General features: G+C 36.9%; 4 protein-coding genes across 4 annotated transcripts; all 4 read left to right on the top strand.

Annotated features, from left to right (window-relative positions):
- Window positions 1-425: 425 nt before the first annotated feature.
- LOC133030196 (uncharacterized) lies at window positions 426-2,700 on the top strand. The gene is made up of 2 exons (XM_061102551.1): window positions 426-503; window positions 680-2,700. Exon 2 carries the CDS (start codon window positions 766-768, stop codon window positions 2,395-2,397), a length of 1,632 nt encoding a protein of 543 aa, XP_060958534.1. The 5' UTR covers window positions 426-503; window positions 680-765; the 3' UTR covers window positions 2,398-2,700.
- Window positions 2,701-6,560: 3,860 nt separating this feature from the next.
- Window positions 6,561-9,068, top strand: LOC115699103 (uncharacterized). The gene is made up of 3 exons (XM_030626339.2): window positions 6,561-6,992; window positions 7,610-7,841; window positions 8,589-9,068. The coding sequence occupies exons 1-3, from the start codon at window positions 6,859-6,861 to the stop codon at window positions 8,883-8,885; spliced, it is 663 nt and encodes a 220-aa protein (XP_030482199.2). The 5' UTR covers window positions 6,561-6,858; the 3' UTR covers window positions 8,886-9,068.
- Window positions 9,069-9,210: 142 nt separating this feature from the next.
- LOC115699102 (UPF0481 protein At3g47200) lies at window positions 9,211-11,202 on the top strand. The gene has a single exon (XM_030626338.2). It carries the CDS (start codon window positions 9,690-9,692, stop codon window positions 11,007-11,009), a length of 1,320 nt encoding a protein of 439 aa, XP_030482198.1. The 5' UTR covers window positions 9,211-9,689; the 3' UTR covers window positions 11,010-11,202.
- Window positions 11,203-13,392: 2,190 nt separating this feature from the next.
- LOC115699104 (uncharacterized) lies at window positions 13,393-14,349 on the top strand. The gene has a single exon (XM_030626340.2). It carries the CDS (start codon window positions 13,568-13,570, stop codon window positions 14,144-14,146), a length of 579 nt encoding a protein of 192 aa, XP_030482200.1. The 5' UTR covers window positions 13,393-13,567; the 3' UTR covers window positions 14,147-14,349.

The raw sequence follows: 14,349 nt of genomic DNA, 5'->3' as shown, positions 1-14,349 counted from the left end.
TACATAGAAACTCTCATTGAAACTAGCGCTGAAACCTAAATTGCAATAAAAAATCGTATAGAAACTCATATTGCAACTAGCATTGCAATCACTTTAGAAACACAAACCGTAAATTTGAAAAAAAAAATTAAAAAAATAGTACATAAGGTAATTCTCCTAAAAAATAGTACAAGCGTCATAAAAGGCATCAAAACTATCAAGAAATAGTGCAAAAAAAATAAAACCAGCATGATTATCAAACTTAAATTTTATTTTAGATAATCTTTTTTGTACCTAAAAAATTTGAATTGAGTTTTAAATTATAAAATAAAAAAAAAAAAACAAAACCAAACATGGCACAATCAACCCTCAAGGTACATATTAATAAAACAATATAATTCATCAAATTTAACAAAATAACCAACCAGCTTTTTCTCTCTCTGGAGTCTTCTAGGAGGTATGCGAAACCGTTTCATGGCTGTTGGTTTGGTCCCAATTATGGTGTTTCTCGTCCACCCTAATCAGTTAAGTGGTGGTTTTCTTTCATTTTTCTTTCCTCTTTGTCGTTTTAGTTCATTTTCTATCATCATTAAGAGCATTAATTGCTCTGTGTATTATCTCCTGCTCACACAATCCCATCATATTAATTGCAAACCATCATTTTACCTCTATTCTCTGCCTATTTCTTTGCTTTATTTAGTTTCTGGGGGTTTATGTTGGGATCTTTGGCATTTATTATCGCCTGAGCATATCTCCAGCCATCTTTTCTCTCTTGAAGATTGGAAAATGGGGGCGGAGGCCTGGGTTTATGAGGATTTTAATAGCCTCATCATCATTATACCTCATCAGGTGAAGGCTAGGGATGTGACTAGGTGCGATTCGAGAAGGCGCCTACGGGGATTCTGGTTTTTTCTATATATAGTAAGACTCAGGTATGGATTATGGCACTCCTCTTTCACCTTTTCAATTCTTTGGTCTGCTTGCTATCATTCTGGGTGTGTCTGCTTTGTTTTAGCTTTCTCTATGGATGATTTTCTTAATACCGTTTCTAATACCTTAGTTTTTCCCTCTGATGAAAACACAATATTCACCTATGATGCTAGTTCTTCCTCTTCCACCCCTGCTACCATTAGTCTCCTTCTGAAACTCCATACTATTAGACCTTATAATAGGCCATCCTTGATGAAAACCCTATCTGGCATTTGGTCATCACAGTGTAGATTTCCTGTATCTGTCACTGAGCATGCTGATGGTCTCTTCCTTGTGACTTTCGGTTGTGAGGGTGATAAAGGTAGAATTTTAGAGGGTCAGCCATGGCACTTTGCTCAAAGTGTCACCATCTTTGCTGCCCCAGAAAGTTCTTTCCCTATCACCCCTGATACCCTTCACTATGTCCCTTTCTGGGTACAAGTTTATGGGATACCGTTTATGTGTAAGTCCTTTGACTTAGCCCGTTTCATTGCCTCTGAGGTTGGGGATCTTATCGAAGTGGATAAGGACACTGTCAAGGAGGGAACTGGGCCTTATTTAAGGCTTAGAATTCTTCTTGATGTCAATCTTCCTATTAGGAGGGGTATGAATATTAGATTCATACGTATGGGTAGAGAAATTGTCAAATGGATTGACTTTAAGTATGAGAGATTTCCTGACTTTTGCTTCTTTTGTGGTAAACTTGACCATACCAAAAGGTACTGTCATTTTTATCTCCAAAAGTGTGATGATAGTCAAACTGAGCCTTTATGTCCTTACAACATCCTCCTGCGTGGTAAGGAAAAAATTGTGGACAAAGCTATGCCCTTTCAATACCCTCACCCTCCTGCTATTACTGTTGTTGATCATGCTCCTGTTAGCCTTACTCTTCCTACTAGGAACTTTCTAGATAACATCATCTCTTTTCCATCTTTCCTGGCTGGTGCTGGTAATTCGGGGTCTGGTTTTCTCAGCCCTTATACTTCTTCAACTGTCATGATGCCTACTCCTCTTAATCCTAATAGTAATCATGCTTTTCATACTGGTCTTAATCCATTTGGTTGTCATCCTTTGAGGCCTTCGGCATTCACCTCTTACTCCACTGATTCCTTGGTGGTGGCGACCACAGTTGGTACAACTGTTATGCATTCTGGTGATATGAGTACCTCGACTACTCCTGCTGCTGAGGTTGTCTCGGCTAGTCCAGTTGAGGCTGTTGGGACTAGTACTGAAGTTGGCCAACCTGACTCGTTGGTTCGTGGAAAAGGGCTGGCCTCTGCTTCGGGAGTTAAACGCCCATCTTTCCAGCCCCAACAGGTAGTCGTTGGTGGTTCTGTCAGGTCTCAATTGAAAAGAGCTAGAGCTGGGGATAGAGAGGAGGAATCTTCATCTGCTTCAACGGACATGGAACAGGCGGGTGGTGCATTGCACACCCGCCCAGAAAAATGAGTCTCATGTGTTGGAATGCACGTGGATTGGGGAGTACACGTGCATTCAGAAGGCTCTCCCTGCTTGTCAAAACTCACTGTCCGGATGTTCTTTTTTTGATTGAAACCCGTTTGGCTGTTGGCTCTGTTGATAGGTTTAAGGTTGGTCTTGGTTTTGACCATGGGTTAGAGGTCCCTAGGAAATATTTTGGGGGGGGACTTTTACTTTTGTGGAAGGACAGTTTTTTTGTGAATGTTATTAACTTTTCCTGTAATCATATAGATTGTAATATAAATATTAACGATAATGAACTGTTTCATTTTACTTGCTTTTATGGCTCTCCTATCTCTTCTCAACGACCATTTACTTGGGCTCTCCTTGACAAACTCTTTTATAATGCCCCTAATCTTCCTTGGTTAATTATGGGTGATTTTAATAGTTTTCTTTCTTATGATGATAAACTAGGTAGCTCTTATTATGATAGTAAGGATATGGATAACTTTTCTAATTTTGTTCATAAATTCAATCTTTCTCCTTTGACTTTTGAGGGTAGTAAATTTACTTGGCATAACCATTCAGTTAAAGAGCATCTTGACTGGGCTATTAGTTCTACTACTTGGAATGATCTCTTTCCAAATGCATCCTTGAAACATCTTTCTTTCTTTGGGTCGGATCATCGTGCTTTAAAGTTGATTCTTAATGATAATGATTCTAACTCTCATTTTCACCATAGGAAGAGATTTCATTTTGAAAACATTTGGCTTGAGAACCCTGATTTTCTCTCTGTTGTTAAGACTGTTTGGGATAGCCATCCTCTCAATAACAATACTGTGTCCTCTCTTCATTCATTTTTGTCTACTCAGGACTTGTGTATTTCGACACTTAAGTCTTGGAATAAAGAGACCAATCTCTCTATTAAGTCTCGCATCTCTGATCTTCAAAAGGAAATTGCCTGCATTCAGGATGCTCCTTTTGTTGATCCTGAGTGTCGTTTTCGCCTTAAATGCCTTCAATCTGAGCTTGATAGCCTTCTTTATAAAGAGGAAGTCTATTGGAAGCAAAGGGCTCGAACTCAATGGCTAAAGGCTGGTGATAGAAATACTAAATTCTTTCATCGTTTTGCTTCTAAACGTAAGAGGACTAATACTATCAAATTTCTCAAAGATGATAATGGAAATATTCTATCTGATCATTTGGATATGGGAAATCTGGTAATCTCTTATTTTTCAGATCTTTTTACCTCTGATGGTAGTGATGCCGATGCAATTAGCCTCATTCTTGATTGCCTAGGTCCTCCTTTGGATGACTTGGATTTCGAGTTCTTGGACAAACCTTTCACCATTAAGGAAGTTAGGAAAGCCTTGTTTCTTCTCTCTGGGGACAAGGCCCCTGGTCTGGATGGCCTTAATGCTTACTTTTACCAAAAAAATTGGTCTACCTTGGGGGCTGATTTTGCCAAGGCTGTTTTGTCTTGTCTTAATGAGGGGGTTGATTTCTCGGCAGTTAATACTACCCTTATCTCTCTTATTCCTAAGAAGCAAAATGCTCACTCTATGAAGGATTTTAGGCCCATTAGTCTTTGTTCTACTCTTTATAAAGTCATATCTAAGGTCTTAGCTAATAGATTAAAGGTTGTTTTAGATAAAATTATATCCCCTTTTCAAAGTGCTTTTGTCTCGGGTCGAGTTATTTTTGACAATATTCTTATTGCTCAAGAATTAGTTCATGCCATTAGTTTAAGGAAAAAGGGGAAGCTAGGTTGGGCTGCTCTCAAATTAGACATGGCTAAGGCTTTTGATAGGGTTAATTGGCATTATTTAGAGAGTCTTATGTTTCACTTTAACTTTCCTTCTAGATTTGTTTCTTTAATTATGAAATGTGTTTCAACTACCTCTCTTTCTTTTCTGGTCAATGGTTCTGTTCAGGGCTTAGTTCATCCATCTAGGGGTCTTAGACAAGGTGATCCTCTTTCCCCCTATCTGTTTATTCTCTGTGCTGAAGGCTTTTCTGTCCTTCTTAGGGCAAGCCAAGCTGCTGGCTTACTTAAGGGTATTGCTATTTCTAGGAATGCACCCTCCTTATCGCATCTGTTTTTTGCTGATGATAGTCTTCTTTTCTGTACTGCTAGTCGTTCTTCTTGTGCTGCTCTTCAAAATGTCTTTGATATCTATTCTAGGGCTTCGGGTCAGGTCATTAATTTTTCTAAGTCTTCTATTCTTTTTTCCCCTAATACCCAGCCAGATATTCGTGATGTTTTCTTCTCCTCTTTCAATCTTGAAGATCGACCTTTTATCTGTAAATATCTGGGTCTTCCTCAGTGCTTAACTCGTTCTAAGTATCACTCTTTTGCCTTTTTAAAAGATCGAGTTAATTCTGTTCTTAGGAGTTGGTCTTCTAAGTGTTTTTCTCGGGCAGGTAAGGAGGTTTTGCTAAAGGCTGTTATTCAGGCTATTCCGGCTTATGCTATGTCTTGTTTTCGCTTGCCTGTCAAACTCTGTAAAGGCATCGAAGCTGTGATGGCCAGATTCTGGTGGGGATCATCAGGGACTTCTCATAAAATCCATTGGAAGTCTTGGAAGTCTTTGTGTAAATCTAAATTCTTAGGTGGATTGGGCTTCCGATCTCTTATCCATTTTAACCAAGCTATGTTGGCTAAACAAGCCTGGAGAATTTTTAAAAACCCTTCTTCTCTCCTAGCTTCTGTCCTTAAGGCTAGATATTTCCCTCGCAATGCTTTTCTTGAGGCTAAACCTGGTCACAACCCTTCTTTTACTTGGAGAAGTATTCTCTGGGGTAGGGACTTGCTGCAGTCGGGTCTTTTATGGAAGGTGGGAAATGGTAGTCATATTAGGACGATTGAAGACCATTGGATCCCTAATAACAGAGTCAAGTTTTTTTCTTCTAACCATAGGCCTCCTTCCCCTTTGTTATCCTACTTTATTTCTGAGAATGGGGATTGGGATGTTTCTAAACTTTCGAACTACTTTTCTGCTCCTCTGGTTAATGATATCCTTAGTGTCCCTCTTCTGGGTGATTTTGGAGAGGATGAGCTTATTTGGGGGCAGGATAGTTCTGGGGAGTGTACTGTCAAGTCTGCTTATCATTTTGCTTTCTCTTCTCATGATCTTCCTTCCTCTTCTTCTTTTGCTGACTCTAAAAAATTTTGGACCAAACTCTGGACTTTGAAAATCCCTCCAAAAGTTAAGGTGTTTATTTGGAGAATGCTTTCTAATGCTATTCCTGTTTCTTTTTCTCTTCATAAAAGATGTGTCATTGATTCCCCTCTTTGTCCTCTGTGTAAATTACATCCTGAAACGGTTAAGCATGCATTGCTAGATTGTTCCAGGGCGAGGAAAGCATGGAAATCTTCAAGGTTTGTTAATCTCTATAATAAATATAAGTATCTAAATATTTTTGATTTCTTTTACACTATGTCTCACGAGCTGGATAAGGAGCTTTACTGTATTTTTTGTTGTTTTCTGTGGGCTTTATGGAACCAAAGGAACAATGTTTTTCATAATAGACAAGTGGGTCAACCTTTTGATGTTTATGAATGGGCTGTTGTTTTTTTCTTTAAATTTTTGGATGCTCAGCAGGCCTCTGTTTCTCCTTCTGCTGCCAATCAGGATCAAGTAGATTTGCAACATACCCCTTCTCAGGGAGCTTTTCAGATCTTTACAGATGCAGCCATTGATGTTCAGAGGGAAAAGTACAGTATTGGGGCTGTGGTTTTGAACCATTCTAACCGAGTTGTGGCTGGTTTGGCCATTCCTTTCTCAGGCTGTGTTGATCCGATGGTTGCTGAGGCTAAAGCAATCATACATGCTCTGCAATGGGCCTCCTCAATTTTCTTGCCTGTGGACATCCTAAAAACAGATTGCAAGTCTATAGTGGATAAATTGTACTCTAGTAAACGGGGTTGTAATATCATGGATGACTTAATTGGTTGTATTAGGAGCTTATTATCTCCTTGCCCAAACCTCAAAGTGGTTCATATTTGTAGGAGTTTTAATGTACATGCTCATAATATAGCTAAATGGGGTCTTGGGCTTGATAGTGAGTTCATTTGGAATGGTTCTTTGCCTTCCTTGTAGTCTTGTGGTGTGGTTTTGTTCCCCACAAGATCTTCTTTCAAAAAAAAAAAAAAAACCCTCAAGGTACATATTAGCCACCATATATAGCACAAAATTAATCACCACACAAAATCTCTAGAAATATATTTTGTTATAGTTTTTTTATTTGGCAAAATAGGAGGAATGCACAATTACATCATATCTCTAAGTTTTGATTGGAAAATTTGATAAATGGTGCTTACATTAGGCCAAAAAAAAAAATTAACTAAAACGACGTCGTTTTGAACTTTGAACAAAGTTTGTCTTTCTTGAGCTGAGAGAGACAGAAAAGTCCACGAAAGGCTTTCCAGTAAGGCCACAACCATCAGATCCTCTCTCGTTGCGTCCGTACTCCAGAAATTGATCAGTAATGGCAGCCTCTCCTTCTCCTTCGTCTTCGTCTGCTCCATCAACTTCATCGTCAAAAGGATGGTTGAGCAACATCTCCTCCATAGCCTCACGCATCTACTTCTTCTTAATCATACTTCAAATCCCCCTTTTCAGGTAAAACATGAAACCCCGCTATCGAAACAGAGTTTTAAACCTCTTATAAACAAAAAATTATCAATGCATGGTAATTATCAATACATATCGATTTGGGTCATTTCCAAGATTTGTTTTTTCGCTCTATAATTTTTAGTGTCTTAATTGATTCATTAAATCTTGGAATTTTGCCTTTTATTGATGTGTTTCAGTTTTATAATATCTGCTCTGTTAATTTGTTTCAGTATTTATGTTTAATTTCCGATAATTTTGATTAGAGTAAAGGTCATTCTCACGTTCCTTGAGTATGGTTGACTACCTGATGGAAATGGCCAATGGGATTGACTTTTTAGAGTGGTTGTGTAACAACTTGTTACTGAAAATGACTTGGATCTCTCTTGTTGATCATATCTCTTATAGGAGAATTTTTAACAAGTGAGTTATCTCACGAATTGAGATATTTTTAATTGAGTTATGTGATCTTGTTTCTTTACTTCTTTTGCTGTTAGTAGGAACTTGTTTGTTTCATCTACAGAAGTAGCATTTTGAGAACTACAGAAGAAACAAATGGAGAAGCCTTTATTAAATATTAATGTACAAGTTGTGTACTTAGTATTTTTATGTGTTTCATTTGACAGGATTCCATGCAGATCTGGGATGTGTACAACACCATTGCATGTAACATCTTCCCAGTTGATTGCAAGTGAGATCTTTCCAATTCCAGTGGTGAAGGCCCTTCTTTACCCTGGAGCTGTTGTAAATGGAGTCGTCACAAGCATGACTGTTCCAAGCTGGGATAACTTGTTAAGCATCTATAACTTGACCAGTGCAAAGGAATCTCCTGCAGTTGCTGATCTCCAACGATTGGAGGTTTTTTTCCTCTCCACCCTTGACCTCTCTATAATGGTCTTAGTGTTTATAATCCTTTTATTTTCCCTGAGTGATGTCTAGAATTATTTTCTGTTGTTGCCGATGTTATTTGCTTGGTTTCTCTTTAAAAGCTAGCTTGTTTAAATACTGCAATTTTCTGACTTTTGGTGAATGGAAGCAGTATATGTTGTTTCTAGTCTTTTCTCTTGTACTTACATACCAAAAGGTTAAATCTATTCAGAACCTTAACATTTGACCACAGAACGTTTAAAGATTAATTCAACACCTCATAATTATATTTTGTATACTAAGAAGATCCATATTCATAAAAGATTCCTGTTCATCCTCTTATATCTTTACCCTTAGACCTTGTGTACTAAACTTTAATGGGCTGTGACGGGAACGGAAATAATAATAAAAGAAAGTTTTCCTTTTCCATCATTCATGTGTTTTCTTACATATTATTTAGGAAACAAGTTCTAGTGAATACCTATCATGAACATAATTCGCTAAATTGGGCAGGCATAGGCCATTTTATTTTTATTGTTATTTCTTTTCGTTCCTCTCTAAACTCCTCCCCTTCACTTCTGTTATCATTATGATTTGCTAATTATGCTCTAACTTTATTCCTTGTTCTTATTGAAATAGACATTAATAATGTCCCATAACATCTCAGAAAACTTTTTGGCATTCCATTTCTGACATTATTATTCAAAATCTCAATCTGACTTATGGTTCTTCCTTCAGGTTCTTGCTGGAAGCTACTTTTCTGTGGCTGGAGCCTTTGTGTGCCTTCTGAAACCAGGAAGGATGACCATGTTTGGGACACTTCTAATAATCTGGGGCCTTGTCAAGGAAGGGATACTTGGAAAGCCTGCAAACACGGATCCCACTAAAGCAGTGTATGTTTACCCGACAATGGTGCTTGCTCTTATCTGTGCGTTCTCGTCTGTGAAGTATGATATCAAGAAGGCTGCTAGAAGTGCCCCTGCTAGACCAGTTGCGAAGCCTCTCCGGAGCTCTACAAAATCTAAACTGAAATAAGTTTCTTGTTAGAAGTTCTTATTGTTTATGAACATAAACTATTTGCTGTTTTAACTTAGCAATTATTATTTTCATTGGTAACATTATTGTTTCTGAAAATATATCCATTTTAAACTTAGTACGTGAATTCAGAAAGTTGAGATCAATATTTGCTGAGGATATCTTGTTGATGCTTTATTAAAATAGGAGTCCCATTTACATATTTTGCATTATGGTCCTTAAACATGCTGTGTTGCTTAGTGTAATGTGCAATGAGGCATGAGATTGTGATGGTTAGACTAACGGTCAAACTCAACAAGAAGGACGACCCAGACCTTGTAATTTAATTATGACTTTTCTGAAACTTTTGTTCCATGACACAGTAGATGCCTCCTAATTATGACGAACCAGCTTGTCATTTTCCTGGTAATTTACTTAGTTGACTTGACTTTTGCTATAGTTTTCTCACATTTACAGATGTATATATACTTTTGTTTACGTTCATACAACACATTGTTTGTATTGAAATTCTAGATTATTCAATTTGTATTTCATAGTCTTTCAGTTATGCTTTGCCCATAGCCTGCCGAAGCTACAAACAGTTCTTTGATACAGGTGTAGCTTACTTTTCACATCTTAATTGCTTCTACTCTTCAGCAAAGCATTTTTTTTCTCTCGGACATTTTAAAAATATTGTTCTTCTGCTACATTTTCTGGGCAACCAAACAGTAGAAAAGAATCAGCCCAGCTCCTTTTCTCTGCACTAATCTGTTTGCTAGTTTTATTCTGGTGTTGGTTATCAATCATAACAAGGAGAAGGCACACATGGCAAACAGATATGGAGATCATTCTCCAAATGACATCGAGAATCCATCAGTTTCTTTGGCGACTTCGCTGAGATTGGAGTTGGAAAGCTTGTCTCCCTTATCTTCCAAGTGCTCTATCTACAGGGTTTCTGAACGGCTGCGGCTTGTCAATGAAAATGCCTACACACCCCAGGTAGTTTCCATTGGTCCTCTTCATCATGGCAAGGAAAGATTAAGAGCGATGGAAGAGCACAAAAAGAGGTATTTATGTGATTATCTTAAGCACACAAGTTTAGGCTTGGAATACTACATAAAAATCATAAAAGATAAAGAAGAAGAATTGCGCAGCTGTTATGCAGAACCTATAAGATTCTCAAGTGATGAATTTACAAAGATTGTTTTAGTAGATGCTGCATTCATTATTGAGGTTCTATTAAGGTACTGTTTTCACGAGCTTCAAGACGAGCATGATCGTATCTTTAACAAGCCATGGATGCTGCAGGACATCTGGCGTGATGTGCGGTTGCTTGAGAATCAGCTGCCCTTCTTCATTCTTGAACATCTTTTTAACCCAGAAAGAATTTCAGTCCCTTCTTCTAATGATGAGAGGCTTTCAATCATTAAGCTTTCTCATATGTTTTTCAAAGGGCTGATGCAGTTAAAGGGAACAGAAAATTTGGAGCGAATATCTTCTCCAAGAATTGAACATTTTGTTGATATCCTTAGAAATGTATATGTCCCACTGGAACAAAAACCAGAAGTAAAGAGGCTGACATCTATGAACATCCCAAGCATAACAGAGCTACACCGAGCTGGAGTTAAGTTCAAGATGAGGTCGAGCAAAAATTTGTTTGACATACATTTCTCTGAAGGAATTTTGGAAATTCCGAAGCTGACAATTAGTGATGAGATGGAACTTACATTCAGAAACTTACTTGCGTTTGAAGAATGCCATTGCAGGGAGAATTACTTGAACGATTATGTCGTGATTATAGACCGGCTTGTTAATACTCCCAAAGATGTAGATTTACTTGTGAAGTATGGGATCGTTGAGAATAGATTAGGGGACAGCAGCCAGGGGGCTACTTTGATAAACAAGCTTGCAGATGGGGTTACTTTGGACTCTGATGATTTTTATTTTGCTCAAATTTCTGAACAACTACGTGCCTATTGCAAGACCTCCTGGCATAAATGGAGGGCAAACTTGAAACAGAACTATTTCCACACTCCTTGGGCAATTGTTTCTGTCATTGCAGCTGTTCTTCTTATCATTCTTACCATTATACAAGCAGTTTGTTCTGTTATCTCAGTTACAATTAAAGACTTGCCTCCTCGCTAGGCCATTTTCTGCTTTGTCCAAAGGCTTAAATTGTGAGAGTTGTAATCATGTCCTGTTTAATTTTTATTTTTATCAGAAGACTTAGCTTAGCTGTAGTTTTTCTGAAATTTCAAAATGTGCTATATGTATTACTAATCATTAGTTTTATGTGTTTGGATCATTAATAAAGCTTGTCTCCCTTCGCATTGATAAATTGATATTTGCTATAGGAGAAAGAAGAATTCTAATGCAAGACTGGTATTTAGGGCATATTTGGTATTGGTTTCTGTTTCTTATTTTCAAAATTGTGCTTTCAGAATCGAGAATAAAATACAATTATTATAGTTTTCAAAATGGAAGAGGTGTTTGTTTAATGTTTTTCAAAAATTTTTAAGAAAAAAAACACTTCAATATTTCATATCTTTATCCAAAATTTGAATCGACCCTAGACCAAGGCAGATGCCAGACCCAGATTCGGCCCCTCCCTCGACCTTGACCTCGATGCAGACGCGGACCCAAATCTTGGACTCCGAGTGGAAAAATTGATATGAGACAATGAGTGAGAAGAGAAATAAGGAGAGAGAAAGTGATGAGGAAGGAAAAATGATGTGAGAAAATAGTGAAGAAAAAAATGATGTGAAAGACAGTGTAAAAACAATATTGACAAAAAAGCTATTATTTTTGAAATATAAAACATTTGCTTTCAAAAATTTATTTTTCGTAACTTTATTTTTTGAACTGAAACCCTAGTACGGAGGTCAATTTGGGGGCTCGGGTTGATTTCTTGGGTGTCGTTTCATCTTTTTTCAGTTTCAAGGCCTTGGACTTGATTCTTCTTGTCTTCTTTATTCAGAAAATTGAAAGATGGTGAGTTAAAAATAACTTGGTGAGATCCAAATACCCATTCAAGAGTTCCCAGAGTCAACCTGGGCTCAGGGCTAGGGACTCCTCCCTGGTCAACTGCTCAGGACTACTCAACTCTAGTATGTATTCTTTCTTGCCACGTGTCAAATATTGATGTCCACCTCACCAGAGTCAGTTTTTGGGTAAACATTTTATCTTAATAATTATCCACCAAGGGAATTTTTATAGTAAATAGAATTTCATTTTATGCTGGATATTATTAGATGAATCAAGAATTATGACAGTCAGTAATCCTGTGATCCGTAAGGAGAAATACCTGGTAAGTTGTATAATCCCACATCGCCTGGGGAAGGTCAAGTGGGATGATTCTGAGACTATGTAGGTATGGGATTGCACAGCTGAAGAGGGCTTAAATGAATTAATTGGTACTACCTATATCAACAAAGTGCATCTTGTTTTTCGGTAGCCCATCTTATTGATTGATATTACCTAATACCTATATCAATAAGCTATGCATCAACAAAAGTTATTTTGCCGACTAAAGTTTGGTTAATTTTGAAAAAAAAAATTACAAAAATACTAGATTTTGGGTAAAATTTTATAATTTTACTATCACACGAAATTTTTTACAAAAATACTGTCTTTTTATAAAACAACCGTAAAATAACAAAATAGAACAATTAAAAACATCAATGGAACAACTATAAAATAAATTTGGAACAACAGTAAAAATTTGACATTGTGTACAGTATAAAAATACATAGTGTTTTTGAAAAAAAATTCCACCCTACAGTAAAAAAAGGTGAAAAAATTCAACGTGTGGTGTAAAAACTAAAAAAAAGAATAATTATATTAGATACTATTTTTGTGAAAAAATTACATTTTTACATTTAAAGAATTTATTTTTTACATTTTTACGGTTTTTCATAAAAATAATACGAAAACAACAAGAAAATTACATAAAAGTAACATGAAAATAACATCTAAATAACATTAAAACAACAAAAAATAACATACAGATAACTAAAAATCTACAACAAATTAACAAGAGTACAACATAAAAGACTGTATTTTCTGTAAATAAAATAAAAAAAATCATAAAAATATTTAAAATTCTGTGAAACCTTATTTTTGTAAATTTTTTTGTTATTTTTGTATATTTTTGAAATAATCCCAAAATAAACTGTATTGTAAATTTTATTTTCATTTTTTTGGTATTTTATTTGAGTGAGGAATGAGAAACAAGTTAGAAGGTTGGGGTCTCTCACAGTCAGAGGGTTCCTTAGTCTGGGTCTAGGGTTTGAGGTCTGGGATGGGAACTAGGGTCTAAGGTTCGAGATTAGGGTCGGTCTAATTGCAGGGTCAAGTTCCAATGAAAAAAATACAAATACACTATAGTTAAAGAAAAAAATAGTGTTTAAATTTTAATGTGATTTTTTTTTTGTTTTTAAAATATAGATTTTTTTTAAAAAAAAAAAAAGTGTTGTTCGAATACTAATAGAACAAAGAAATACAAATTGGTTCGAATACTAATAGAAACCGGATTTTGTTAACACTTGAGCCCAGCCCATAAAGAGAAATAATATTAGAACAAAACAAACATATGAACTAAACTCTAAACTCCAAAGTCCAAAGCATCAAAGGAATCAGATCAAATCCACACCCAACACCAACTTTGTTCCATTCTCAGCCAAACTCTCCTTCTCGCGCTGTCAATGGCGACGCCCTCAATGCTCTCATCGTTCAAATACGGAGATAGTCTGAGAGTGGTGGGCATCTCAATATGCACAGCCGTAGTCTGCGAAGCCATCTCTTGGATCCTAATATACAGAACCAACTCCTACAAGTCCCTCCGATCCTCCATTGACAAAGCCTCGAAGAAGCTCGAAACCATGAAGACTGACACTGCCAACAAGATCACCACCAAAAAGTCTAAAACCAAGAAGATTGATCGGGTTGAGACCAGTCTCAAGGAATCGAGCCGCGATCTCTCGCTTTTTAAGTTCAAATCCGGCGCCGTCGTTGCCCTCGTCCTCTTTGTCGTCTTTGGCCTCCTCAATTCGTTATTCGAAGGTAAGGTCGTTGCCAAATTACCCTTTAAACCCTTTGGACTTGTGATGAAGATGAGTCATAGAGGTCTTCAAGGGGACGATCCCACCGATTGTTCCATGGCGTTTTTGTATTTCCTTTGTTCTATTAGTATTCGAACCAATTTGCAGAAGTTCTTAGGATTTGCGCCACCGAGAGGCGCTGGTGCTGGGTTGTTCCCCATGCCCGATCCCAAGACCAATTGATTACACTTCAATTATTAAGCTTTTAAATTATTGAATCTTAGGTTTTGGGATCGTAAACGGAACTTAGTTTGGTCAAATTATGGGTTTTTATCATATGAAGCCAAATTTGTTTTTTTTTTTCTTTGGCTTAAGAAACTAAAACAACTTTAATTTGATGTGGATTTATTTGATTAATGATTATTTAGTCTCTAAATTGCGATGAA

Source organism: Cannabis sativa, chromosome 8 (genome assembly GCF_029168945.1).
Source record: "Cannabis sativa cultivar Pink pepper isolate KNU-18-1 chromosome 8, ASM2916894v1, whole genome shotgun sequence".
NCBI lineage: Eukaryota > Viridiplantae > Streptophyta > Magnoliopsida > Rosales > Cannabaceae > Cannabis > Cannabis sativa.
This window is presented reverse-complemented; position numbering and strand designations above follow the sequence as displayed.

Bases quoted from the DNA above. Each gene is read 5' to 3' on its own strand.
- LOC133030196 (XM_061102551.1), top strand. From the start codon at position 766: ATGGGGGCGGAGGCCTGGGTTTATGAGGATTTTAATAGCCTCATCATC.
- LOC115699103 (XM_030626339.2), top strand. From the start codon at position 6,859: ATGGCAGCCTCTCCTTCTCCTTCGTCTTCGTCTGCTCCATCAACTTCA. The intron at 6,993-7,609 runs GTAAAACATGAA...TTCATTTGACAG, and splicing joins CTTCAAATCCCCCTTTTCAG to GATTCCATGCAGATCTGGGA. The intron at 7,842-8,588 runs GTTTTTTTCCTC...TTCTTCCTTCAG, and splicing joins CTGATCTCCAACGATTGGAG to GTTCTTGCTGGAAGCTACTT.
- LOC115699102 (XM_030626338.2), top strand. From the start codon at position 9,690: ATGGCAAACAGATATGGAGATCATTCTCCAAATGACATCGAGAATCCA.
- LOC115699104 (XM_030626340.2), top strand. From the start codon at position 13,568: ATGGCGACGCCCTCAATGCTCTCATCGTTCAAATACGGAGATAGTCTG.